Source organism: Gymnoscopelus microlampas (assembly GCF_963454915.1).
Source record: "Gymnoscopelus microlampas genome assembly, chromosome: 19".
NCBI lineage: Eukaryota > Metazoa > Chordata > Actinopteri > Myctophiformes > Myctophidae > Gymnoscopelus > Gymnoscopelus microlampas.
Genome location: NC_139956.1, coordinates 16,812,051 through 16,839,248, shown reverse-complemented (window position 1 = coordinate 16,839,248; position 27,198 = coordinate 16,812,051). Strand labels below are relative to the sequence as shown.

The 27,198-nt window shown below is 42.2% G+C and overlaps 1 protein-coding gene across 3 annotated transcripts in view; it reads left to right on the top strand.

The window, feature by feature from the left end:
- Positions 1-27,198, top strand: part of LOC311035384 (F-box/WD repeat-containing protein 7-like) — a 53,508-nt gene that overhangs the window by 8,805 nt on the left and 17,505 nt on the right. For 2 of the 3 annotated variants that reach the window (XR_014599708.1, XM_084043552.1), the window contains exons 3-8: positions 19,294-19,376; positions 20,961-21,102; positions 21,239-21,373; positions 23,089-23,212; positions 25,596-25,720; positions 26,174-26,287. Coding sequence is in view for 2 of the 3 variants with exons in the window: in XM_084043552.1 (XP_083899678.1) it covers positions 19,294-19,376; positions 20,961-21,102; positions 21,239-21,373; positions 23,089-23,212; positions 25,596-25,720; positions 26,174-26,287 (723 nt within the window). In the remaining variant the exon portion in view is untranslated. Of the gene's footprint in view, positions 1-14,579; positions 14,976-19,293; positions 19,377-20,960; positions 21,103-21,238; positions 21,374-23,088; positions 23,213-25,595; positions 25,721-26,173; positions 26,288-27,198 lie in introns of those variants that run through there. The other variant, XM_084043553.1, reaches the window with a different exon arrangement.

Sequence of the window (27,198 nt, the reverse complement as noted above, 5' to 3'; positions counted from 1 at the left end):
CCTCAAAAGGAAATTGTTTGAATTACATTTGATCATAAAAGAGTCGGCCCTGAGGAAGGCAGCGTCGCTGTCTGAAACGTTGGGTTGCTCTCATCGTACTCTAGTCCTAAATACAATTTTTTTTGTGTCTTTTCCTTTGGCCGGCACATCTAAAAGGACTGCTGTGCGTTTGCTCCCTCCTTGTGAACTTTTAATTGAATTTGAACATTAATGTACCTGTGATGTCATGCACCTCGTTGCATGACATCACAGGCGTACATTACATGTTCAAATTCAATTAAATCATTGCCATGTGATTGGTTTAATTTTGAGGAGACATATGACACGCCAAGTGCTAGACGGCTTGGCCTTCGACCACGCCTTAAAATAACGTTTTGTTTTTGAATTCCACACGACCACTGTAATGTGAGTGCACATTCTAAACCATGTTTTGAACCTTTCAAAATCTGCCGCAGATATTCAACACCAATTGGTTTCAACATTTTAAAACTTGTGAATTGTGATGATTTACTGTCGTAATAGACACATTTACCATGGTCCATCAATTAATCTTCCTCATCAAGAAGTTCAAGAAGTTATACAACAGCAGCAAATATTATCAGTTTAACACCTTACATGAAAAGTACCATAAAAGTTTAGATTGAAACAAAAAAAACAGCATACAGGCTTAGTGTGAACTCACTAGATAACTCCAATTTCACTTTTGTTTTTACTTCAGTTGAAAACTGAATTATTGATTATATTTAATGCTTAAACCCTATATACTTCGTCATATGACAACACACACTGCGTTGTGAGCTTGTATTACGGCTGTTTTTTTTGTTTTTTTTAAACAATTTGAAAACATTTAGAAAATTCCTGAATATTATCGACTATAATGACACGTCCAAAAGAGGGACGCGAGGTTGGAAGTGGTTAACCTTGTTTCTGGGCAGCTGCTTAACAATGATTGGTCAGCCTATAGTGACGTTCCTGGGCAGCTCAACAATGATTGGTCAGCCCATGTCGACGTCAAAACGGGCTGTTACTCTGGTAAAACCGGGAGGATGTTTTAGTGCAGCAGAACGAGAAAAACAGTATTTCACATAATTTGTTTAGGCTAATCCGTCCCCTCCCTGACGGTAAAACACAGAAAAAAGCAAGATGAAATCCACTGTTTAGAATGCCCCAAAGAGAATTCAATATGCAGTATACCGTTTTTTCCAAAATCCTTTGAAAATAGAAGTTCTACAAGCTCCCAACTGTAGATCGTCTATTTTCAAATTGCTGAAGTATATATATAGGTCTGAAGCGGTTTTAATAATAACCAGTAATTACATTTTTCAAAAGATATAGTGGAGTACAAGTACAATTATTTGCCTTTGAGATGTAGTGGAGTAGAAGTAAAATTATTGAGAATTGGAAGTATACCAGTAAAGTAAAAAATCTACAGTACAACTACAAGTACAGTACTTGATTAAATGTACTTAGTTTACTTTCCATCACTGCGTTTTGACCTCACCTGCAACAGTCTTTTAGTCATGTAGCCTACATGGTTCATGTACCTTCGTCAGGTACATGAGGCAGAACATTGGTAGCCTGGTAAACCCTCCCTCCGGAAATCTCATTTCCATTTGATTTCAGGAGTGAGTCTGGGCTAAACCGCCTTTCTGCAATAATCGCTCTGTTCTCCGAACCGACGAGCCTATCAGCGTCGTCGCACATCGTTCTGTGATTGACAGCGACAGTTGGCCAATCAGGTGGCGAGTTCGAGTGAGCCCGAATGAAGCCGAGTGCAGCCTGACTGGGGCCGACAAAAGACGAACGGCAGCCATTGTTGTTGTCCGAGTGCCTTCACTGTTTACTTTAGTTTTTAAAACGGTCTCAAACTTCTTTTTTGAGGCACGGAATTTACTATTAAGATAAAAGTCCCGTTGCGTCACATAGTCTGGAGCTCGTCAAAATGAACTGCTGATTGGCTGAAGGGGAAAAACGATCATTGGTTGAAGGGATTGTCAGTCAACGGTATTACTCCCGCCCAACTCCAGCCCACAGCGAATATTGCAGAAAGGCGGTTCAGGCCAGACTCACTCCTGAAATCAAATGGAAATGAGATTTCCGGAGGGAGGGTTTACCAGGCTAGAACATTGGTATATGTAGACTAGAGATCAAGAAATGGGATTCTCAATTATCAGAATAAATAGAAGATGCAAAACGTTTTTTTTTTTTTACAAAGAAATATGTTCAAAGTGTTATTGTGTTAGTAGTGTTAGTGTTAAAATATATTCAACCCATTAAGACCTGAGGCCTATTCTACATAATGTCTTCTAAATCCTAACGTTGCTATATCAGTGGTTCTCAAACTTTTTCATGTCAAGGACCCCCAAAATGATATGTATTTGGCCGTGGACCCCCATCGCAAAATATGTTGTTGCAGGGACCCCCAGAAGCAAAGATTTGAGTTAGAAATGTTCGCTTTAAAAAAATATATATATTCAAAGATTTGCACACATTTTCAAGATTTTTCTAAAATAGCCAAATAAATCAAAAATGACACGGATGCGTCCCCGGTCTTAATGAGTTAAAAAAAAAGAATAAATAAAATGCCGGTGAAAGGTAGGTAGATTTGCCCACATATCCCAAACTGCATGGACATTATTAATCGAGTACAGAAGGGAGTACGACATGTGATACACCCCCCCCCCCTCACCCCCACATAAAACACTGAAAAACAAACAAATATTCTGACCATATGGGACCTTTTTTGAAGGTTAATCTAACAGGACGTGATGTCACAACCCTTGACTGTAGAGTGTCACTAATCACCTGACATCTGTGTCATTATCTCTGATTTCATCTCATCCTTTGATCTACATACCAAGCTCATCTTTTCCTCTCTCTCTCTCTCTCTCTCTCTCTCTCTCTCTCTCTCTCTCTCTCTCTCTCTCTCTCTCTCTCTCTCTCTCTCTGTATTCTAGTCGTTTTTTATCTAGGATGATAGTATTAGGTCTTATTTATCCAGCAATCTCCTTATCACTCTCTTCATCTGTCCATCCATCTAGTCATCTCTATCCAGCAGGATCATCTTTGACATCTCTCTCTCGCTCTCGCTCTAATCCTAATAGACCTAATCCTCTAACATTCTCTATCACTCCATCTATACAGTATGTCTCTCATCCCATCCCCCCTCTCTCCATCCTTCTCTCATCCCTCCTTTTCTCCTGTTTCTCTCTCTCTCTCTCTCTCTCTCTCTCTCTCTCTCTCTCTAGTGAGTATGTTGATGATCAGTAGGGCTCCAACAGTTAATCAAACTAATCGATTTAATTGATTATTAAACACATTATTATACAAATAAAATAATAGTTGATAGTGTAACGAATTTTCAAACATTTTCGAAAATAGCCGATCTACAAGCTCACAACATGTTGCGATGCGACGCGTTGTAAGCTTGTAGAGAGGCCATTTTTGGGTAGTGCTGTTGTACGACAAAGTATAAAATGAGGCATATGTGGTTAATCAGACTAACAGATGTAGTCGATGGATAAAAAACAATTACAATCTGTTAGAATCACTTAAACCAGATTTGACCGGAGTCCCCCAGGGGTCTACACTAGGCCCTCTCCTGTTATCACTGTAGACTAAATATCTTCAGCAAAGATAGCAGATCTACAAGCTCTGAGCTTGTAGATCTGCTATTTTTGAGCATCGAGGCAGTATAGGGACTCTAGGGTTCATGTGGTGAATAGAATGTGTTTTAAATTCAAATCCTCTCTCTCTCTTTCTCTCTCTCTCTCTCTGGACAGTCACAGGTGTTAAACAGACCTCGTACCCCCCCTCCCATCACCATGGTAACCTGTTCTCATTTCCTTCTCTCTCTCTCCATGTCCCTTAAGGCTCTGCTTCTCTCTCCTTCCTCCTCCATCTCCTCTTCTCTTTTATCTCTCCGTCCATCTTCACTCCACTTCTTCCTGTCTGTTACCAATTTATCTCTCTCAATCTCTCCCCCACTCCCCGTGTATATCCCTCTCCATCTATTTCTCTCTCTCGCTCTCTCTCTCTCCCCCTCTCTCTCTCTCTCTCTCTCTCTCTCTCTCTCTCTCTCTCTCTCTCTCTCTCTCTCTCTTTCTCTTCCCCCCTCCCTCTCTCTCTCTCCCCCTATGGTATGTGAAGTATTCAGTCAGTCTTTGATGAGACAGTATCACCACCCAGTTAACCACAAGGCAATGTGTGTGTGTATTGCAGCTAACCTTCCAGCTAACTGCTGGCCTACATTAAAAACAGGAGCTGTCCTGTTGAGCGAACACACACACACACACACACACACACACACACACACACACACACACACACACACACACACACACACACACACACACACACACACACACACACACACACACACACACTTCAAAGACTGGGGCGTAGTGTGTATGTGTGCACATTCATTGTGCAGTGTATATAGCGTGTTTGCTGACCTACTAGAAATCATATTTAAGCAATAGAACTGGGAGGGTGGAAGACGACTCACAAAGATCGTTGATTCAATAAAGATGTTTATTTCCCTGTAGTAAGGTTCTAACGATCGACCGATTGATCTGATGGATTTCCTGTCGCTTTGCCCCCAGTGCTCTGGACCACAAGCATATCATTGCTGTCGGGCAGAAACCTTGTATCTCCATGTTTCAACTTTTTTGTAAATTGTTGCCGCACTTCGTCATATTACAGTGTCACACAAAAGTAGCGAAAACAGCCGATCTACAAGCTCACAAGCTCATGCATTGTTCCATTTGTACACTCTCAGAGTTTCAGGCCTGTTAAGGCCTTTGCAGACAGGGTGCGATTTTCCGCACGGAAAAAACGGACAATATCAATTTTTAAATGAACACATGGTTCTCCATGACCTCATGCACACCCCGTGCGGCGATGCCGCGATGCGTTCTTTTTTTTTTCTCAATCGAACCCAGTTCGATTTGTGCGTTTTTCCGCATGCGGTAAAAACTGATTGACTAATCGCACCCTGTGTGCAAAGGCCTTAAGGGAGGGCCCATTTGGAACCCCCTCAAGGACCCCTGGGGGTCCCCGGACCCTACTTTGAGAACAACTGCTCTAGAGAGAGAGAGAGGGAGTGAGAATAAAAGAGACAGTGGAGGATGTGAGAATAAAAGAGAGTGTGAAAGAAAAGGAGAGATGGATATAATCAGACAGAGGGAGAGATGTAAGAGCATAAAAGATGAGATAAGCATCCATGACTGTTAATCCATCCTTCACACATTCCTTTGATCATGCTGCTTGCGTGTGGAAGTGTCCTTGAGCAAGACACTGAACCCCCCCTATCTGCTCTTGATGAAGCAGGTTGGTGCCGTGTGTGTGTGTGTGTGTGTGTGTGTGTGTGTGTGTGTGTGTGTGTGTGTGTGTGTGTGTGTGTGTGTGTGTGTGTGTGTGTGTGTGTGTGTGTGTGTGTGTGTGTGTGTGTGTGTGTGTGTGTGTGTGTGTGTGTGTGTGTGTGTGTGTGCGTGCGTGCGTGCGTGCGCGAGAGAGAGTGATGCACATTGTAAAGTGCTGTGGATGAAGGTGCTATATAAATATAAATGTGTGGTTCAGATTTACAGATTGGTGTTTAAAGACGTGACATGAAATGAAAAATATGTTTTTCACAATCCTGCTGTGGTCACAATGCAGATATAATTAACAATAGATCCACTTGGGGTATCCAATTTTGTGTATGTCACAATTCCCTAAAATTCCTATCCCAATCACCAAAAAAACTACTGTTTTACGTAAGTAAAAGTATCAATACTGCAATGTAGGTATACTCTGTTACAAGTAGAAGTCCCGTACTTGAGTAAAAGTACAATCGGCATGAAAATATAAAAGTACCAAAAGTAAAAGTACTCGGTTCATACAAAAATCTTTTGAAAATAGACGATCTACAAGCTCAAAATGAGTCGCGATTGAGCTTACATATGCTATTTTTAAATGCCCCAAATTATTATATACGGCTGAAGTGGTTAATGTGTTTTGTAATAATGTGTTTTGTAATAATAATCAAAATCTACAAAGTAACTAGTAACTTAAGTTTTCATATAATAATTGTAGTACAATATCTCTGAGATGTAGTGGGGGAGAAGTAAAAGTATTGAAAATTGTAAATACCATTTTATTTTTACTTAAGTACATGTACTTAGTTATGTTACACCACTGGCAGCAAGCCCCTATTAATAATCATGAATAATGATTTCATGAATCTGTGTGATTCCCATAGCTCAATGTTCCTCCACACGCAACTCTTTCTCATTATGGAGACACCGTTGGGCTTCTTCTCTGTTCTGAATCTAATTCAGGATGACGTCGGGACATCGCTTTACGAACGTTCTTGTTTTAACCCTTAAGACCTGAAGCCGATTCTACAAATGTCTTCTAAATCCCAACCGTATTCTGAAAAACGTATGTCTCTATATTCAGTGGTGCTCAAACCTTTTCATGTCAAGGACCCCCAAAATGAATGTATTTGGCCGCCGACCGCCATCTCAAAATATGTTGTTCCAGGGACCCCCCAAAACTAAGCAAAGAAAACGAACATATATATTCAAAGATTTGCACACATTTTAACGATTGTTCTAAAATAGCAGATCTACAAGCTCGTAGCGCAGCACTCGGTGCCGCGCTATGAGCTTGTATATCTGCTATTTTTGAATGGCCAAAGTGTAAAATAATGCTTTTTAGCTCAAATAAAAAGACAACACAGATGCGTTCCAGGTCTTAATGGGTTAAACAACTTTAAACAATACACTAATATATGTATCTGAAAACATATGAGGTTTTCCAGTAATACATTAAGTGATTAAATAAGTAATAAATGACTGTCCATAGTTATGTATGTGTTATACACACTAGATACCATACCCGGTCGACGCATCCGTGGGGGGATATGCGCACATGATCTGGCAACCCGGGAGGCGACATTCTTTCACACATAAACGCTAATAAGAAGCTGAGATTTGATGAAATTGAAAAACGGGCTTCACAGTTAAGTTCAGATGGTAATGGTCAATGGCTGTGTGCAAAATCAGAACAATTGCTCCAGCCACTGAGGAGAACCGGCAGACAGCTTCACCACTACAGAGGTTACTAGAATTATAGTAGGATGTTTAGCTACCAACCTGCCGAACCATATTTTTATTTATTTTTATACAGTAGCAGAAATAGCAGATGTCCAAGCTCAGCTTTTTCTCAATTTTTGCACTAAACTTCTGTACTTGAGTATCAGACTAATATATGTAGGCAATTATATTTAAAAGAAAATCTATTTGAATTAATTCGCATTCATATATTAAAAAAGTGCTTCTTGATTATTCAATTAATTGATAAAATAATTGAAAGAATAATCACCAACATCAAGAACATAATCAGTAGTTGCAGCCCTGAGACAAACTGAATGAGAGTCAGAAAGACTGGAGAGAAAGAGAGAGCGAGAGAGAGAGAGAGAGAGAGAGAGAGAGAGAGCACACTCTGCACAGAGAACAAGAGAGAGAGACAGAGAGAGACAGAGAGAAAGGGGGAGGGAGAGCGTGAGAAAAGGAGAGTGTGAGAAAGAGAGCGAAAGAGGGAAGACAGCTTTATGACATTCCTCAAGTGTCGCCTTACTCAGTAAAACCCTGTTTACACACATGTGACTTCACAAGACAATTAGAAACAGGTGTTTATAAATAGACAGACACAAAGACAGACACACACACACAGACAGATGGGTGACAAATTAAAGGAAACACCTGAAGAAATGATTAAGTTTGTTAATGATTAACATCCTATCATGCTCTGTGGCATGTATAAAAATGCTGAACAGGCCCAGTTGACCTTGATTTTGGATTAAGATGACAAGAGAAAAAGATCTAAGTGACTTTGAAAGAGAGTTCATTATTGGAGTACGGATGGCAAGAGCTTCAGTCACTGATGTGCCGTGGTAGTCCTGTCACTCTTGGTTCAATAAACCCCAAAGTCCAGTTTATAGACGACATACACAGAAATTACTGTTCACCTGAGCAAGGCATCTTTTTTGTTATTGACAAACAAGGGAGATTCCCTCTATAATATTTGAATAAAATAACAGCAAATTAATGATATTAAAACAATACAACCTGATATATCACGAAGGCAATTCGCTCCACATCAAAGTCTGCATGCAAACAAGCGTTCAGTTGAGCGCCTGGAGAATTCTGAGGTTCTTATCTATTACATTCAGTATATCAAAGCTGTGGCTATCAAGGCCTGCCTTCTGACTAGAGCACTACCTCAGTGCTCCACACTCTATAAAGTAAAGGTTGACGGCCCAAGGTTCCACAATGGACCATCATCACAGAGACTGCTCAACTGGCTAGTGTTTCAGTGGGATCTGTATTTCAATCTGGGAATGATGTCAGAAAGCAGGGTTGAAAGCTCACATTTAACAACTGTGTTGCTTGTACATTATTATGAGCATGTAAAGAAAAACAGAAGAGCAACTGTTCCTCCGATAATAAACCCCTCGTTACAAAGACAAATGTTTGAGAGTTCAGCTCAGCTGTGTAAAAAACAGAGCCTTGTATTAGAGAGTTGCGCCAACCCGGGGGCATAAAACCGCGCCAGTCACATGATTCATGTAACTCGAAATAGTGACAAACGCTCATAGACTCCAGTGCATTCCACACACTTCGGGTTCAGGGCTTTGTCACTATTTGCCAATAGAAGGCTATGTAGAAGACCTGGCCCGATGAAGTGAACGGAGGTGACGCAACTCTCCTTAAATGGCTCTGGTAAAAACCACAGACGCTGGTCTACTGAGACACATATCACTGAGAAAAGTGATATGATCAGATGGGTCGTCCTTTACCATATACAGCGCTCTCCACCCCCATCATCAACACACCAAATGAGGGAATATGTTTTGTTAGAAGGGTGTTCCAACAGTGTATTGAAACTGTCTTGGTGGCCCAGCACCTTTTATTTTGTTTGTTTTCTCCTTCAATTTGTCACCCATACAGTAGCTAGATCAATCTTGGATGGATGGATGGATGGATGGATGGATGGATGGATGGATAGATAGATAAAGATGGATAGAAGGATCGATGCATACATGCATGGATGGATGGATGGATGGATAGATAGATATAGATAGATGGATCATCTATTCTATGCAAGGATGAGGACTTAAATGAGAAAATAAACCATGACAGACTATAGAATGCCTTGATTGGCCAACTAGAATAGTGTATTCAACCATGTCATATAATAAAATTGCATTGAACACACACAGAGTTCTGTAGGTCAGTGGATCAGCAGGAGCCAATGAGAGAGAGTGACACATAACCAGGTTGCTATGGTAACAGTGCAGAAAGAGAGACTAATAGAAAAGATGGTGAGAGAAATGGACAGAGAAAGAGAGAAGTGTGGGAGTGAGAGAATGGGAGTGCTGACCCAGGTGTTAGGGCGAAGGTTATAGAGCAGCCATTCCGAACCAGTCAGGTGTGTGTGTGTGTGTGTGTGTTAGCATCATCGCCTGTCAAACATCAGCCCAAGTTCAAGCCCCTCCAGCCATGAAACTCACCTGTTCACCCGTTCACACTAGTAGTCTACACACACTGTTGCTGATTAGCTGTTGAAGTGTTGCTCATCACGATCGCTGACGTCATCAAGTGTGTGTCCGTGTATGGTATAACGATGACCGAAAAAAAAGAAGAAAAAATAACAGGGAACTGTCTGACAGCCAGAATTATGTTTTCCCCCATTACATCTGTTGAGAGATGGGAAGGGGAAATGGTGAAACAAAAACCATATGATTGATTGATGCTTGGTTGATGATTGGTTGACGGCAGTCAACTATTTTTATAGCTTTAGTAGCTTGTAATGCAGCGACACGTGTCAAGCGTCAGTTTGTAGCTTTATGTCGCTGTCTTCCATTGGAAATTACTGGCTTTGTCGCTGCTAGTGTTAATACAGCATCATTCACATCTAATAATAGTAATAATAAAACTTTATTTATAGCATCTTTCAAGAGAAATGCCACAAAGTGCTTAACAGAAAAATTCACAACACAAGAAATAAACCAAAAAAACACAGATGAAACAAGAGAAAACTGAGAGGGTTGGGGGTTAAAAACACCTTTTGTGAAGGTGAGTTTTCAGAAGAGATTTAAAACGAGTTTTACGTGTACTCGGCAAGCCTGACCTCCTCAGGCAGGGCATTCCAAGGTGTCGGAGCTCGAATCGCAAAGGTCTGCTCTCCTTTTGTTTTTAAGCAACACTTTGGAATGGCCAGCAGTGCTTTGCCTGATGATGTCAGGCTACGAGTCTGCTCATATGGTGTGAGTAAGTCAGATATATAAGTCGGGCAAGAATGGATCTGGTCTTACCTAAAACTTAATCAATTGTAAAAGAAATGGGCAGCCAGTGCAAGCAGGCTAGAATGGATGTCATGTGATAGAACTTTCTGGAACCAGTTAAAAGCTGAGCTGCAGCATTCTGAACCAACTGCAGACGGTGGATAGATGTTTTTGTGTGGAGGTTTTGCAGTAATCAAGGCATGTATAAATAAATAAATGCAATATGCATGAATAAGTCTGAGGTGGAAAGAAAAGGATCGATTTGAGAAAGATAAATAACTGTTCATTAACAATGGTCCAATTACCCCAGTCTCACCACCACCATAGCAGAGAAGTGTAGAGGTGTTGGAATCGGGTATCTTGGCATTACGCTGTAACAGGAAGCTCAGCTTCAATCAACATGCCATGGAAGTTTACCAACGTTGTAAACACAGACTTCCAGTCATCCATAAACTAAAACACCTGTCTGTACCATAGCATTATTCAGCCTGTTATCATGTGTGGAGCCATCTGTTTGTCACTCATTCTTACCATCACCAATAATAACACATTCTTAAAGGGATCGTACGTAATACTCCTTTGGGGTATTTTTTTTGGCACTGCACACTTGCACATACATGACATTTTCCCTCTGCATTTAACCCCTCCTATAACTATTAGGAGCAGTGGGTAAGTGCCATTAATACAGCATCCAGGGAGCGGTTAGGGGTTAAATGTCTTGCTCAGGGAAACTTTGACACAGAGAGCCGGGTCAGGGGGCAAACCGGGGACCTTCTGTTTCGCAGTTGTCCTCTCTCTACCCATTCAGCTATGGCCAGCCACCACTAAAAAAAAGGAAAGTGGTCAGCCTTGGGAACCAACAGTTCCCAAGCCATGTGGCACACAAAGGGCTGGAGCTCATCTTCTGTTTCCGTAGCTTGAGGCAGCTTGATGTACAAGAACACTCTCTGGACACAGCGCTAGTTTTTTTCCCGAGACTTAACCCTCAATCCAGCCCTTGATGCTGAGTGCCTGGCTGGGAGGCATGGGGTACCATTATATAGTCTTTGGTATGACTCGGCCGGGGGATTGAACCGCCGACCTCCCAGTCTCGGGGCGGACACTGACTGTAATCCAGGGGTCTTCAACGTTTTCAGGCCAAGGACCCCCTAGCTGAGAGAGAGATGAAGCAGGGACCCCCTCTACATTGTATAACATTGTGTTTCAGATAAACCTTTGCTGCTCTTTTTTCCCTCTACACCTATAACTCTTTGCCAAAAATAGCCGATCTACAAGCTCACAACGCCTCACAGTGAGCTTGTAGATCTGCTATTTTTGGCTAAAGTTCTCCTCAGAAAAGGGATGCTAGGGTTCAAGAGGTTAATGTAAAAAAAAAAGTCATATCACACAAAGATTTGGCGGACCCCCTGTATTAACTCTGAGGACCCCCTAGGGGTCCCGGACCCCCTGTTGAAACCCCCTAACCCTAACCCTAATCTAATGTTTTTGTTTTTTTTTGTTCAAGGTTTTTTTATTTTATATTTTCACATACAGGTTAATAACAAAAAGCATACAAAAACAGTGAATGTATGTTACCCCTCCCACCCCCCCAAAGTTCCCGCTCCGAAAGAGCCACAACCCTGGTATCTTATTGTACCATTAACACAAAGGACAATACAAAAAAAAAATAAAGTATACACAGTAGGATATATATATGATTAAAGAAGGATTTATAATCTAATGGTTTAGTGTGGGTCTTGTGGTTAGTCTAACCAAAAGGCCACTGAGCTGTTAGTTAGGATAATATAGATATTTTAAAAACAAATGAAGTGGAAATAACAGCACTCCAAAATAATAAAAATGGAAGACTTCTGCTCAGATGCAAATGTTTTAAATTCATGCTATAGTCAGTCTTTACTCTTGAATCGATATTTTGCCAATTTTGGACCTAAATCCCATAGTTCTTATGTGGGGGGATCTATATGTAGATTGGCAAAATAAAATACCTTATGTATTCTGTTAGATTTCTTTCCTCCACAAAAGGTGGAAACATTTGATGTCATCACGTGGACATTTCCACATTTTACCGAGGCAAGCTCTGAATCAGTGCTTCTCAAAGTGGGGTCCAGGGACCCTAAGGGTTCCTTGAGGAGGGTCCAGATGGAACCCTTACAGGCAAGAGAAACCAAGACCTCCCAAACTTCTACTGATTTCCTGTGCGTGTGTCACGTGGGTTCAGGGCAAGGGTTCCCAAACATTTCATTTCAGGCCGCGACCCCCCCAAAAATAAATGTATTTTAACTGGGGACCCCCCCACCTTGACAAGCACTTGGAATTGTAGGCATTACATTTAGTTTGACAGATACGTTTTGTGAAAATAGCCGAACTACAAGCTCACAGCGCCTCGCAAAGCGAGGCGTTGTGAGCTTGTAGATCAGCTAGGCCACCTGGCCTTGCAATGTTTGCCTCTTTCTTACGTAATATTTGACAATTTGGTATTAAAAGGGTCTTAAAGTCCTTGAATTGTAACTTTAGAAATGTGCAGACACCCTGTGTGTATACACTTATTACTAGGGTTGTCCGATATTGGCTTTTTTACCGATAACCGATATACCGATATTGTCCAACTCTTAATTACCGATACCGATATCAACCGATACCGATATATGCGGGGATTATTGTGATTAGGGTAAGCTCAAATTTCATATCACACACACCATATACAGTAAAAACTCCTGTAACTTATTTATAAAGCAAAAAAAAATAAAAAATAAAAAATATTTTTCAAAAACCGATACCGATATTTTCCCGATATCAATTTTTATGCTAATATCGGCCGATAATATCGGGAGGCCGATAAAATCGGACATCCCTACTTATTACTGTATGTTGGTTTATTTACTGTTGAGTGAGAAAACAATAATGTTGCACATTAAGCTAATCATCTTTCTGGGGACCCCCCAGAATAATTTGGGAGTTTGGGAACCACTGGTTTAGGGTACAAGAAGAAGTAAGAACATTAGTTTCTTAATTCCAGTGAAGACGTGAGTGACCATAACCACAGATCATTATTTTTGCCCCATCGTCACTGAAGTAAATATTGGACCCATTCTTCTTCACAAGCCAGATACTGTTCTCTTCTGACACTGAAAATGGTATTTTTCAGTCGGACAAATCAAGAGGAAGGAAATAATCTTTGTTGAGAGTCCTACTGGTCTATGTCAGCAACACTCATGAGATACGGCAACAAGTGATCACAGGACGTTGGTGATATCTGACAACAAACTGGAGTCATGTCCACTTAGGAGACAGGAAGTCGTACTATTGGCGATGAGTGGGATTGGCTGCCTGGTCGATATATCAAAGCTCTTTGATTCAGCTCTTATCTGCTTCTTATCTCTGCTTCCAGCTTAAAGGTGGCACGGAAATGAACCCCATTTAATCTCTGTCTTTTCTACTGGTGTGTGTGTGTGTGTGGGGGGGGGGGGGGGTCTGAGAGAGAGAATGTTTTGGCACTCCAGGGCTTGGTTGAGACAGATCCTCTTCTACTAACACTGGTTAATTTCTGTGTGTGTGTGTGTGTGTGTGTGTGTGTGTGTGTGTGTGTGTGTGTGTGTGTGTGTGTGTGTGTGTGTGTGTGTGTGTGTGTGTGTGTGTGTGTGTGGGGGGGGGGGGGGGGGGGGGGTGTAGGCGTTTCAGTTTGTTGACCTGCAGGTCAGTCAGCTGTGAGAAAACTTTGACCCCATCAACCCCCCTACTGGTTTTGCGAGTGTGTGTGTGTGTGTGTGTGTGTGTGTGTGTGTGTGTGTGTGTGTTTGCGCTTTAACTTGATGTGATAAACAGGGATTTGTGAATGAAGTCCTTGGGATCATTTGTTGAATGAGATAATTGTACATGATTACATTTGTTGTGTTTTCAAACCTGTTGGCAGTAAACCCTATGTACATAAACACACACACACACACACACACACACACACACACACACACACACACACACACACACACACACACACACACACACACACACACACACACACACGTTCTCACTGCATGTACCGGCCGGCTCCACCCCTCTTTTTCCTCTCTCCACATTCCTCTCTCTCATTCCATTCCATTCTATGGTAGAGAACTAATACTACCAGCCCAGCCTGCTTACACAGACACACTCACCCACGCGCATGCACTCACGCTCTAGGAAGAGAGACATGTCCTAGCGTGTTCCTCGGAGAGGGGGAGAGAGAGAGAGAGAGAGAGAGAGAGTGTGTGTGTGTGAGAGGGAGAGAGAGGAGGGTTCATTTGCACTGCACTTGTCGAAGAGGACAGCGAGGATTCTCATTCTATCAGAGAGAGAGAGAGAGAGAGCTTGCATTTGGACTGTATTTATGATTATGAAGAAGACAGCGCAGATTCTCCACTCTTTCATCAGACATATAGAATGACAGACAGATTGACACAGCAACGGATGACAGAGCGCTGTTTCTGTGGATTCTATCATCTTTTGAATACGATGGGACATTAGAAAATATTCATTTTTAAATGGATAAATAACCCGGTGTTTTATTACACACATTTCCAACGGACCTTTCGTGTGGGATTTCTTTTGTATCTTATCGGAACCAACCATGGGTTTCTACGGCACTTTGAAGCTCATCTTCTATAAAGTGAGTCATAGTGTGTGTGTGTGTGTGTGTGTGTGTGTGTGTGTGTGTGTGTGTGTGTGTGTGTGTGTGTGTGTGTGTGTGTGTGTGTGAGTGTTGTCAGCGTGTATTGAGATGACAAGGCGTTTTCCGAGTGTGGGAAGAAATGACGGTGTGTGTGTGCTTGTCAGTTGGACCACTGCGGAACCAAGGAGAGAGAGAGAGAGAGGACAGAATGTGACTCTCTCTCTCTCTCTCTCTCTCTCTCTCTTATTAATCTCTGATCGATTAGTCCGATTAACCACTTAAGCCCTATTTAATATTTTGTCGTACAATGGTGACGGTATTTTGTAACATAATAAAATCAGTTATTTAATTGAAGGTTTTTCTTTCTCATCTCTCTCTCTCTCTCCCTCCCTCTCTCTCTCTCTCTCTCTGTTTCTCTTCTTCATTCTCTCTTCTCTCTCTCTCTCTCTCCTCTTCCTTTGCTCTGCTTCTCTCCTCTCCTCTTCCTTCTCTCTGCTCCTCTCTCTGCTTCCCTATCTCCCTCTCTCTCTCCCGCTTCTCTCTCTCTACTTCTCTCTCTGCTTCTCTCTCTCTGCTTTTCTCTCTCTTCTCTCTGCTTCTCTTTCTCTCTCCCCGCTTCTCTCTCTCTGCTTCTCTCTCTCTCTCTCTCTCTCTCTCTCTCTCTCTCTCTCTCTCTCTCTCTCTCTGCTTCTCTCTCTCTCTCTCTGCTTCTCTCTCTCTCTGCTTCTCTCTCTCTTTCTTCTCTCTCTCTCCCCTTCCTTCTCTCTACTTCTCTATCCCTTTCTCTCTCTGCTTCTCTCTCTCTCTCCTCTTCCCTTCTCTCTGCTCTCTCTACTCTCTCTCTCTCTGTCCACCTGGCCTTGATAAAAATACTCCTATATTCTGCATTTGCATGCGTATGCAAACGAGCTGTATAGATGAGTTGACATGTCATGGTCAGTGCAGTTTATCAGATGAATGCAGATGTGGCCTCTTACTGGTGGATTAATCTAATAGAGACATCAGAACACTGACCCAGGGCCAGTTCCAACCACATCTAATCTTAATACATCATTTTTTATCTGCAATGTATGTAGGCTACTCATTGTAGAGCACTGTGGTTCTCAAAGTGGTGTCCGGGGACCCCCAGGAGTCCTTGAAGGGGTTCCAGGGGGTCCCCTCCCCAGCCAAGTTAGTTAATATATAATCAAGATCAGTTCAACCACTTTAATCCTATACACATCAGCTATTTGAATATATCCGATCTACAAGCTCACAACGCGTCGCAAGCTTGTAGATTGGCCATTTTTTTCTAAAAGAGAGCGGATTTTTTTTTGAAAATCTAACAAATATTTCCAGATGGGGGTCCGTGGCAATACACATACATTTGAGGGTCCCTAAAAAAAAAGTTGAGTGACTGAAACGACAGAAAGACATTATAGATAGATAGATGTTTTGTACTGTATGGTAAATAGATTCCACATTATATTTTGCCACATGCTCATGCATGTATGTGCAGTGGAATGTAGGTGTGACATGCTCTGTCAGACTGTGCTAGCAATGTACAACATATATAATGAAACAAAACAAGACCATTAAAGACGAGGTATAATACTAACAAGGTTTATAATCCAGCGTACTGAACAGTAATATACTGAATAATAATACTGTGTAAAATAGGTCAAGTTTGTAAAATAGAACATTTTAACCTTATAGTTATTATTAATTAAGTGTGAATTTGGAACAGCATCTTCCCTGGGTTACTGAGGTAGGATATTTAACAGCCAGGTACTAGGTTGGTGCAAATAGCAGTAAATATTAACTGGTGAACTATAGTAATTCTGTACTTGAATACAACTTGTAAATGGATGTCCTCTATAGGTAGGTAGGTGAATGGATAGATGGATGGCTAGTTGGGTGGGTGGGTGGATGGATGGATAGATACAGTAGATGGATAGAGGAGAGATGGATGTGCTACATAGTTTAGTGGGTGGGTACTGCTGCAGTCAGAACAGACCATCCATGTACTGCAGTGTCTACTGTAGGTGATTAAATTACAAATGAATGCGATATGAATCACACACACACACACACACACACACACACACACACACACACACACACACACACACACACACACACACACACACACACACACACACACACACACACACACACACACACACAGTACATATCGATTCTCAGTAAGAGTGACAGTGTAAGGGAGGCTGCGTGTGTGCAATGCACATCACTTTTCCCTGTGTGTGTGTGTGTGTGTGTGTGTGTGTGTGCTGAACGCAGCACGTGTTGCAGTCTCTATTTTTGGTTCAACACACTCAGCTCCACATTCCCCTCATTTACTACATTCCACTGAGAGAGGATGTATAGAAGAATGAGGAGAAAAGAGAGAGAGAGAGAATGTATAGAATGAAGATGAAAGGGAGAGAGAGAGAGAGAGAGAGAGAATGTAGGTATTTGTGAGACGAACAAGAGAATGAAAGAGAGAATGTATACTGAGACGAATAAGAGAGAGAGAATGTAGGTATGAGGTGAGGCAGGGAAATGAAAGGGTGTGTGTGTGAGAGAGAGAGAGAGAGAGAGAGAGAGAGGGAGATAATGAAGATAGGGATAAAGGAAGGAGCGACAAAAAGGGAAAAAGGAGAAGTAAAGAGGTCAGCTGAGAGATGTCATCTTAATTTTATCCTCATTACCCATTGGTTCTTTGTACAGCCAAGGGATTAATGGTTACAGCTGGTGTTGAATATCCCCAACGGGATCAATAAAGCTCTACTGGATCTGTCTGTCTGTCAGTCTAGATGCTCAGTTGTTGCTATAGGAGATGAGGCAAACTCCATGGGTACATGCTGTGTGCTGGTTGGTTGTTGGTTCATATTAACATTGTAGTTAGCATAGCTCTCGTCAGCCAGTTTAGCACAACGTTGACTATTTTCAGTGTGTTTCAGACAGTATGTTTTCACCATTTCAACCTCTGGACATTCATTTTGTTTGGAACATCTATCACCATAGCTGGTGGTATAGAGATTATACTTAGGGGGAAAAAATCTCCCATCTTACATCTGTGTCCTTGTAGATGGCCTATTGTCACTCATTTTGAAAATGTTCTACGAGTGTCGCTTTCCTACCCGATCGCTTTAACTTGACAACGCCCCCTTCTGTGATGCACACGGAACTGCCTCTCACACGAGCGGACCGCCTTAAATAAGTCCCAAAACCGTGCTGCACCAGATGGCTTCGAGGCGTGCAACGTTAAGCATGAGACTTCCGATTCCCAGCACCTTCGGGAGCAAATCCCTCTCCTGGCACTTTTTATTTATCTTATCTAAAATGGGTGGCAAATTATACATTTTTTAAAGATATTTTCTAGGGCTTTTTCTGCATTTATTTGAGAGGAAAGTAGGCTGACAGGAAATGGGGAGAACGATGGGGGGGGGGGGGGGGGGTGACACACAGCAAAGGCCGCTACACGCTGTAAGACTGGATTACCAGCCTATGTGGTATGCGCCTGGACCGCTAGGCCAGTGTGTGCCCATGGCAAATTATTTTATTGGGATTAAGGTTAGGTTTAATCATAGTTTTTGTCGCCCCCAGCGAGGCGGACCACTCAGCCCACTTGGTGAGAACAGACTACAGCAGTAGCTAGGCAGAAAACCGTGGACCTGAGCAACGAGAGGCACCGCCGAGCGAGTCTCCGTGCCATACGTTGCGAAGTCCGCTAGAGACAACTCGGCGCCGTTCAAGTTATGTACCGATAGGGACAGAATAGGGAGGAATTATTGCCTCCCCCCCAGGCAGTGCCAGCACCGAGCATTATTTTCCACCGTGGAGGAAAGCCGGGCAGTGCTGTCCTCCTGGAATGTGACACAGTGACTAGGGGGCGAAGCAGTTCCGTGTGCGTCACAGAAGGGGGCGTGGCCAAGTTACAGCCATCGGGTAGGAAATCGCCTAAGACGTGCCAAAAATAGGGACACCAGGTTGAAATTACTATCGACAACTCTGTGTGTGTGTGCTTCCCTAATCTAAGGAATGTAACACAGGCAATCACATGTGAATACTCTCTTTCTGTCTTCCTCCTCTCCACGAAAACATGCCGTGAGACGTGTTCCTGATCAAATAACGTTGTGTAGACCCATGTTCAGTGTTTCACACACTGATGTGTCTCCATCTCTGCCTATCGTTCTCCGCTCTCTCTCTCTCACACTGATGTTATCTCTGTCTATCATTATCCACTCTCTCTCACACTGTTATACTGGAAACACAAACATACAACATAGTATTGTTACTAAACCCTCTGCTTGCATCTCTTTCTCTCTACCAGATGAAAAGGAAGTTGGATCATGGACCAGACGGTCGACCGTTTCCTCATGGGAAGAAACATTGTAAAGACAAGAGCTACCTCAGGTATACACACACACACACACACACACACACACACACACACACACACACACACACACACACACACACACACACACACACACACACACACACACACACACACACACACACACACACACACACACACACACACACACACACACACACATAACCAGTAGGGGGGTTTGATGGGGTCAAAGTTTTCTCACAGCTGACTGACCTGCAGGTCAACACACTGAACCGCCTGCAGAGACCTACACACACACACACACACACACACACACACACACACACACACACACACACACACACGCAGTGCAGTACACTATTGCCACAACATGTACATTTATTTTGATGTTCCAACATGAACGGGAACATTCAATATTTAATGACAAAACAAACACGGCATATTAAATTATTCAGCCATCTGGAATTGTCATTGTCCTTTCTTGTTTTATATTTTATAGTTGTTTATATACGTGTTTATCATGTTACAAAAAATCCAATAAAAAATATATAAATACAAATTTAAAAAAAAATCTGCCATGAGCTCAATATCAATTCGGCACTTTCCCAAAATGAGCCAATAAGTGTTTAATTGATGTTCTACCGACTATCTCACCAATAAAGTAACCATAGTAAGCACAGCCCTTTACTGTGTAGACTTCATGCCTGAATTGTACTTTGTCGCATGATGGTGTCGCCTGTCAAAAATAGCCTGTCTAGTTAGTTATTTTATTGACACGATTGAGTCCAATACCCACCCGCCCCCCCAAAAAAACTAAACAAAACATGAATTAAAACCTTAAAAGGTACAATACACAACTTTAAAATCCCATGACTCAAACAGTAGGCGCTTTCTGTTGCTCCCAAAATGAAAGGCTATCGTGTAACAATAATGAAAGTTCCTCTATTAGTGCCCACAAAGAGTGAGCTCACATCAGTCTAGTGAAGCTATATCCATACGAGGGAACACGCTGTTCTTCATTGTGTATGCCAGTCTCACATTGAAATACATACACTGCACAGGTGGTGTACGCCTCCACCTCCCCATCTCCACATGCAGTCAGTGTACTGTATGCGAGTACAGCTGGCACCGTGTGAAGGTTATTCTCAAAGTATGGCGTGCTGCTATAAAGTGGAGGGACAGATAGATGCTACTAACTGTATATCTGAGTTGATGGCTCGGGTTGTAGGTCTTAAATCTTGTTCCCTCGTTGGATCCTTACTTATCGATCATGTCCCTTCGGTCACTCTTAATATGATCTTATTTCTCCATTATCTCTACAAGCTTTCCATCTCTATAAGCTCTCAAGCTTGTAGATAGTTATTATTCTTTCGCCGGTGGTTCAGTGTAACAAGACGCGTTCAGACTCTGCACCCGCCACGCTGATCGATTAGTTTTCTTGGCAAATGACACGTTACAAAGTGTCATTGATCACCAAATGAGCTCTGTTAATTTGGCTTCCGTTACTTTAACAAGTCGTTATGTTAGGTTGTACCTCTATTGTTCTGTGGTTGAATGTTTACGTTAATGCATACAAGCTCTTACTGAATTATGTTGTGCTTACTAACCTCTCTTTCTCTCTCTCTCTCTCTCTCTCTCAGTCCCTCTAGTCTCGTTCCATTTCAGACCACGCCCACTACATTTGGTGAACTGCGGTTAGCCAATGGGCATTCAGCTCAGCGGAGACGCGTCACTTCAGGTCCGCCCCCAACAGGCCTACAAGACTGGCTTCGTACATTTCAGGTACACACCCGCACACGCACACGCAAATACCAAGTAAATGCATCATTCACAGTCATGTACACACAGTTATATTGACTAAACTGTTCTCTCTTTCAATCCGTCCATCCTCTCTCTCTCTCTCTCTCTCTCATGATAGGCATGGAGCGGTCCTGAGAGGCTATTGGCTCTGGATGAGTTGATTGACAGGTGTGAGACCAATCAGGTCAAACACATGTTGCAGGTGATCGAACCTCAGTTCCAGAGAGACTTTATATCACTACTGCCTAAAGAGGTACACACACACACACACACACGCACACGCACACACACACTAGGATTGCCAATTACCTGAAATTCAAATAAGGGACTCCTGGGCGGACGTCCCTATTTTCTAAGAAAAATAAGGGACGTCCAGAAAAGGATAACAGCTCACTGTATATATATTAGGGCTGTCAAAAAAAATCGATTCATGAATAAATCGCGATTCTTAATGCCACGATTTTAAAAATCGATTCAAAATATTAAAATCGATTTTTTAAAAATTCTTTTTTAATTTTTTTTAAAAAAAAAATTTAAATTTTTTTTTTTTTTTTTACAAAATCGCAATAAATCGCAGAATCGAATATCAATTAATCGCAGAATCGCAATTTTAATCGAATCGGCACCCTAGAAAATCGCAATAAATCGCAGAATCGCAATTTTAATCGAATCGGCACCCTAGAAAATCGCAATAAATCGCAGAATCGAATCGAATATCAATTAATCGCAGAATCGCAATTTTAATCGAATCGGCACCCTAGGAATCGATTTTGAATCGAATCGTGAGGTAAGTGAATCGTGACACCCCTAATATATATGTACAGTTTTTGTATATTATATTAACCACTAGAATCCCAGCATCCATATTCTGGGGCAACATTAGCCAAAAATAACAAGCTCACAACACCTGACCTTGTAGATCTGCTATTTTTGGCAAAGACATTTGGTGTAGAGTAGACCGAAAAAAGCGGTCCAAGTACAGAGACAACTCGGGTCCAGTTTACTAAGTCTAGAGTGGTTAACAACCTGTATTTTAGTATATGTTTATGAGCTGTTTGAATTTGTAAGATGTGTGTCATTGATTGATTTCCAATAATTACAATTTAGGCATTTAGCAGACGCTCTTAATCCAGAGCGATTTACAATTAGCAAGGCAAACACGAGGTAATTACATCAAATGCATAGAGAATAATTATCTAGGATCATAGGTAAACCAATAACCTATCATCAGTCTAAACAGTATAATATCAAAAATAAATAATCTGTACATTGAAACCAGTGTTGGAAAGTAACTAAGTACATGTACTCAAGTAAAAAATTGAGGTATTTGTAGGCTACTTTACTTGAGTACATTTTGAACAACAGACTTTTACATTGCAGTATTGATACTTTTACTTCAGTAAAACATTTTAGTACTTTTTCCACCACTGATTGAAACTAGACAAACTATAGGATGCCAGGCATGCAAATGAACATGGCATCTGTCTAAATAACATACTCTCTAAATTACATGTCAACAACCGAGCTACTGATTATGCCATCACAGTAATGTGACAACAACGTTGTCAGCGCTGTTGAAGTGACATTGATTCCATCAGTTGATCAGAAATGTGACGTCAACAATAAATGACAAGACGATCTACTTGTCAAACGTTCTTTTTAGTAGCAGTTTTAGTTATTGGGTTTGTGGTGTAATTTCTTGGTGCCATTAGGGTTCAGGTCCATAATTTTGGACCTGTGAAGACCTCTAGTCTGGTGGTTCTCAAACGCTTTCATGTCAAGGACCCCCAAATTAATATGTATTTGGCCCGCGGACCCCCATCTGAAAAGATTTTGTGCCAGGGACCCCCTTACGAGATTTGTGTTTCCAGCATCAGCACCACAACGGAAATACTGTACATCACTGACTTCACTGAGAATACCTTCTGTCTCCCCTGTGTGTGTGTGTGTGTGTGTGTGTGTGTGTAGTTGGCTCTGTATGTGCTAACGTTCCTGGCTCCCAAGGATCTCCTGCAGGCGTCTCAGACCTGCAGGTACTGGAGGATCCTGGCTGAAGACAATCTGCTCTGGAGGGAGAAATGCAGGGAGGAGGGTACGTACGCACGCACGCACTTAGACATGCACACACACACACACACACACACACACACACACACACACACACACACACACACACACATACACACACACACACACACACACACACACACACACACACACACACGCAGTGAGATATACATGCACACACACACACACACACACACACACACACACACACACACACACACACACACACACACTTAGATGCATGCATGCACAATACACAGCTACTGACTCACTCTCTCTCACGCACGCACGCGCGCGCACACACACACACACACACACACACACACACACACACACACACACACACACACACACACACACACACACACACACACACACACACACACACACACACACACACACACACTCACTTAGACGCATGCATGCACAATACACAGCTACTGACTCACTCTCTCTCACTCACACACACATTCTACAGACACACACACACACACACACACACACACACACACACACACACACACACACACACACACACACACACACACACACACACACACACACACTGAGATATACATGCACACACACACACACACACACACACACACACACACACACACACTTAGACGCATGCATGCACAATACACAGCTACTGACTCACTCTCTCTCACACTCACACATTCTACAGACACACACAGCCACTGCAGTGCACCACATACTGTGTGTGTGTGTGTGTGTGTGTGTGTGTGTGTGTGTGTGTGTGTGTGTGTGTGTGTGTGTGTGTGTGTGTGTGTGTGTGTGTGTGTGTGTGTGTGTGTGTGTGTCTGTGTGTGTGTGTGTGTGTGTGTGTGTGTGTGTGTGTGTGTGTGTGTGTGTGCGCGCGCGCGCACGCCTGGGCTTTGTGCCAGCCAACAGAGATTTACTGCAAACACTGCAGCCATATCAATGAAACTAGCTAGCGTTAGCATTACATTACTAGCATACCAATGAAGCTAGCTGCCCACTGTGCCACAGCCAATACCAATGAAGCAAGCTAGCTATTCTTCAGCAATGCCAACGGTGCTAGCTGTTGAAGATAAGGCAAAATGAAGTCCTATTCCCAAGTGCTGGAAGCATTAAGCCCAATTCATATGTCATCGATGTCGCATGCTGAAAATAGCCAACCTAGGAGCTCACAGCGTGTTGTTATTTTCAGCAAGCTATACCGTCGTGCAGTGGAACATAAATGTGGCATTATCCGTACCAAAGGATGCAGTATTAACACCAGCTGCTGTCATTCTAATGAAGCTAGCATGTGTTAGCTGTACGCTACTGTCATAAGATAACCTGTGCTAGCTGTATGCTACTGTCATACTAATGCATCTGTGTGTGCTACGGCTAGCACAGGTTATCTTATGACAGTAGCCTACTGTCATAAGATAACGTGTGCTAGCTGGGTGCAATACGTTAGTCCGACAGACCGTTCCTCCGACAGCGCATGCCTCCGACGTTTACTATACTAACCCTATACCTAACCCGAACCCTAACCCTAACCGCACGCGGATGCCACATAGTCGGAGAAATGGGATGTCGGACTTACGTATGCCTCCCGTGCTAGCTGTATGCTACTGTCACAAGAAAACCTGTGCTAGCTGTATGCTGCTGTCATAAGATAACCTGTGCTAGCTGTATGCTACTGTCATAAGATAACCTGTGCTAGCTGTATGCTACTGTCATAAGATGACCTGTGTTGGTTATATGCTACTGTCATAAGATAACCTGTGCTAGCTGTATGCTACTGTTATAAGATAACCTGTGTTGGTTGTATGCTACTGTCATAAGATAACCTGTGTTGGTTGTATGCTACTGTCATAAGATGACCTGTGTTGGTTGTATGCTACTGTCATAAGATGACCTGTGTTGGTTGTATGCTACTGTCATAAGATGACCTGTGTACAGTGTTGGTTGTATGCTGCTGTCGTAAGATGACCTCTGTGTTGATTGTATGCTACTGTCGTAAGATAACCTGTGTTAGCTGTATGGCGGCTTTTAATGACGCTAACCTCTGTTAGCTGTATAAGGCATAGCAGTGGCGACCATTTTGTGGTTCCACAAATCGAAAGCCCATTCATTTTCCCCTTGGAGATTTCTGAAAATATGTATATTAATTTATTTTAAGCCTGGAACCAAGCCATCAGCCTGAATAACTGGGTTCCAGGCTTAAAATTATTAATATAAATATTTTCGGAAATCTCCATGGGAAAAATGAATGAATGAAAAATGAACTTTCGATTTGTGGAACCACAAAATGGCCGCCAATGGTATGCCCTATAGATATGTGAATGTATAACAGATGTTATTTTATGATGCCATCAAATAGAATTTTAATATTTATTACTATTTCTCTCTCTCTCTCCGTCTCTCTGTAGGTATTCCAGAGTGTTTGTTTGCTCGTAGAAGGAGGAGTATTAACAGTAGTCCTTGGAAGTCTGCTTTCATCAGACAACATCGCATAGAGAGGAACTGGAGGACAGGAGACACGCGCACGCCAAAGGTACACACACACACGCACGCACGCACGCACGCAGGCACGCACGCGCGCGCGCACACACACACACACACACACACACACACACACACACACACACACACACACACACACACACACACACACACACACACACACACACACACACACACACACACACACACACACACACACACACACTGGCCAGCTACCTGGACCATAATCACCTGTGATAACAGCTGTGTGATCAATGGAAGCCACTTGATTGATTGTTAATTTGTACAGTCAATGATGAAATCATGGTGTAATACTGTATAACAAAACATTTAACATCTATATCATATTCTCTCTCTCTCCCTCTCTGTCTGTCTGTCTGTCTGTCTGTCTGTCTGTCTGTCTGTCTGTCTGTCTGTCTGTCTGTATGTATGTGTGTCTCTGTCCCTCTCTGTCTCTCTCTCTGTCTGTCTGTCTCTCTCTCAGGTGTTAAAAGGTCATGATGATCATGTGATCACATGTCTTCAGTTCAGTAGTGACCTCATCGTCAGTGGTTCTGATGACAACACACTCAAAGTCTGGTCTGCCGACACTGGAAAGGTACGTTGTGTGTGTGTGTGTGTGTGTGTGTGTGTGTGTGTGTGTGTGTGTGTGTGTGTGTGTGTGTGTGTGTGTGTGTGTGTGTGTGTGTGTGTGTGTGTGTGTGTGTGTGTGTGTGTGTGTGTGTGTGTGTGTGTGTGTGTGTGTGTGTGTGTGTGAGACACCACGTTCAGATCCAGCACTGTGACAGGTGTACCTGGGTTATAGAAGGAGAGGCCACATGTTATTTTGATCATAGAAACATGTGAAGTAGAACAATAATGAGGTCAGAATAGCTAAAGACGAGATCCAACCAGCCAGCCTACACATTTTGCGTCAAAGTACGCTTGTACAACCTTTCCCTCTAAAGCAGTGGTTCTCAAACCTTTTCATGTCAAGGATCCCCAAATTAATATGTATTTGGCCGCAGACCAAGATTTGTGGCAGGTAGCCCCCATTTAGTGGTGTAAAGTACATTTACTCAAGTACTGTACTTAAGTACAGTTTTGGAATTTTTTACTTTACCGGAGTATATCCAATTTTCAGTACTTTTACTTCTACTCCACTACATCTCAGAGGCAAATATTGTACTTATACTCCACTAAAATTATTTGAAAACATTAGTTACTAATTACTTTGTAGATTTTGGTTATTATTACAAAACACACATTAACCACTTCAGCCCTATACACATTTCGGCTATTTTCAAAAGATTTTTATACAATTTGAAAACGTTTGAAATGGGACATTCTGCATAATGAGTACTTTTACTTTTGTACTTTAAGCACATTTTTGATACCAATACTTTTGTACTTTTACTCAAGTACATTTTGAATACAGGACTTCTACTTGTAACAGAGTATATCTACATTGCAGTATTGATACTTTTTCCACCACTGGCCCCATTCAAGATTTTTTGTGCTTGTAGATCT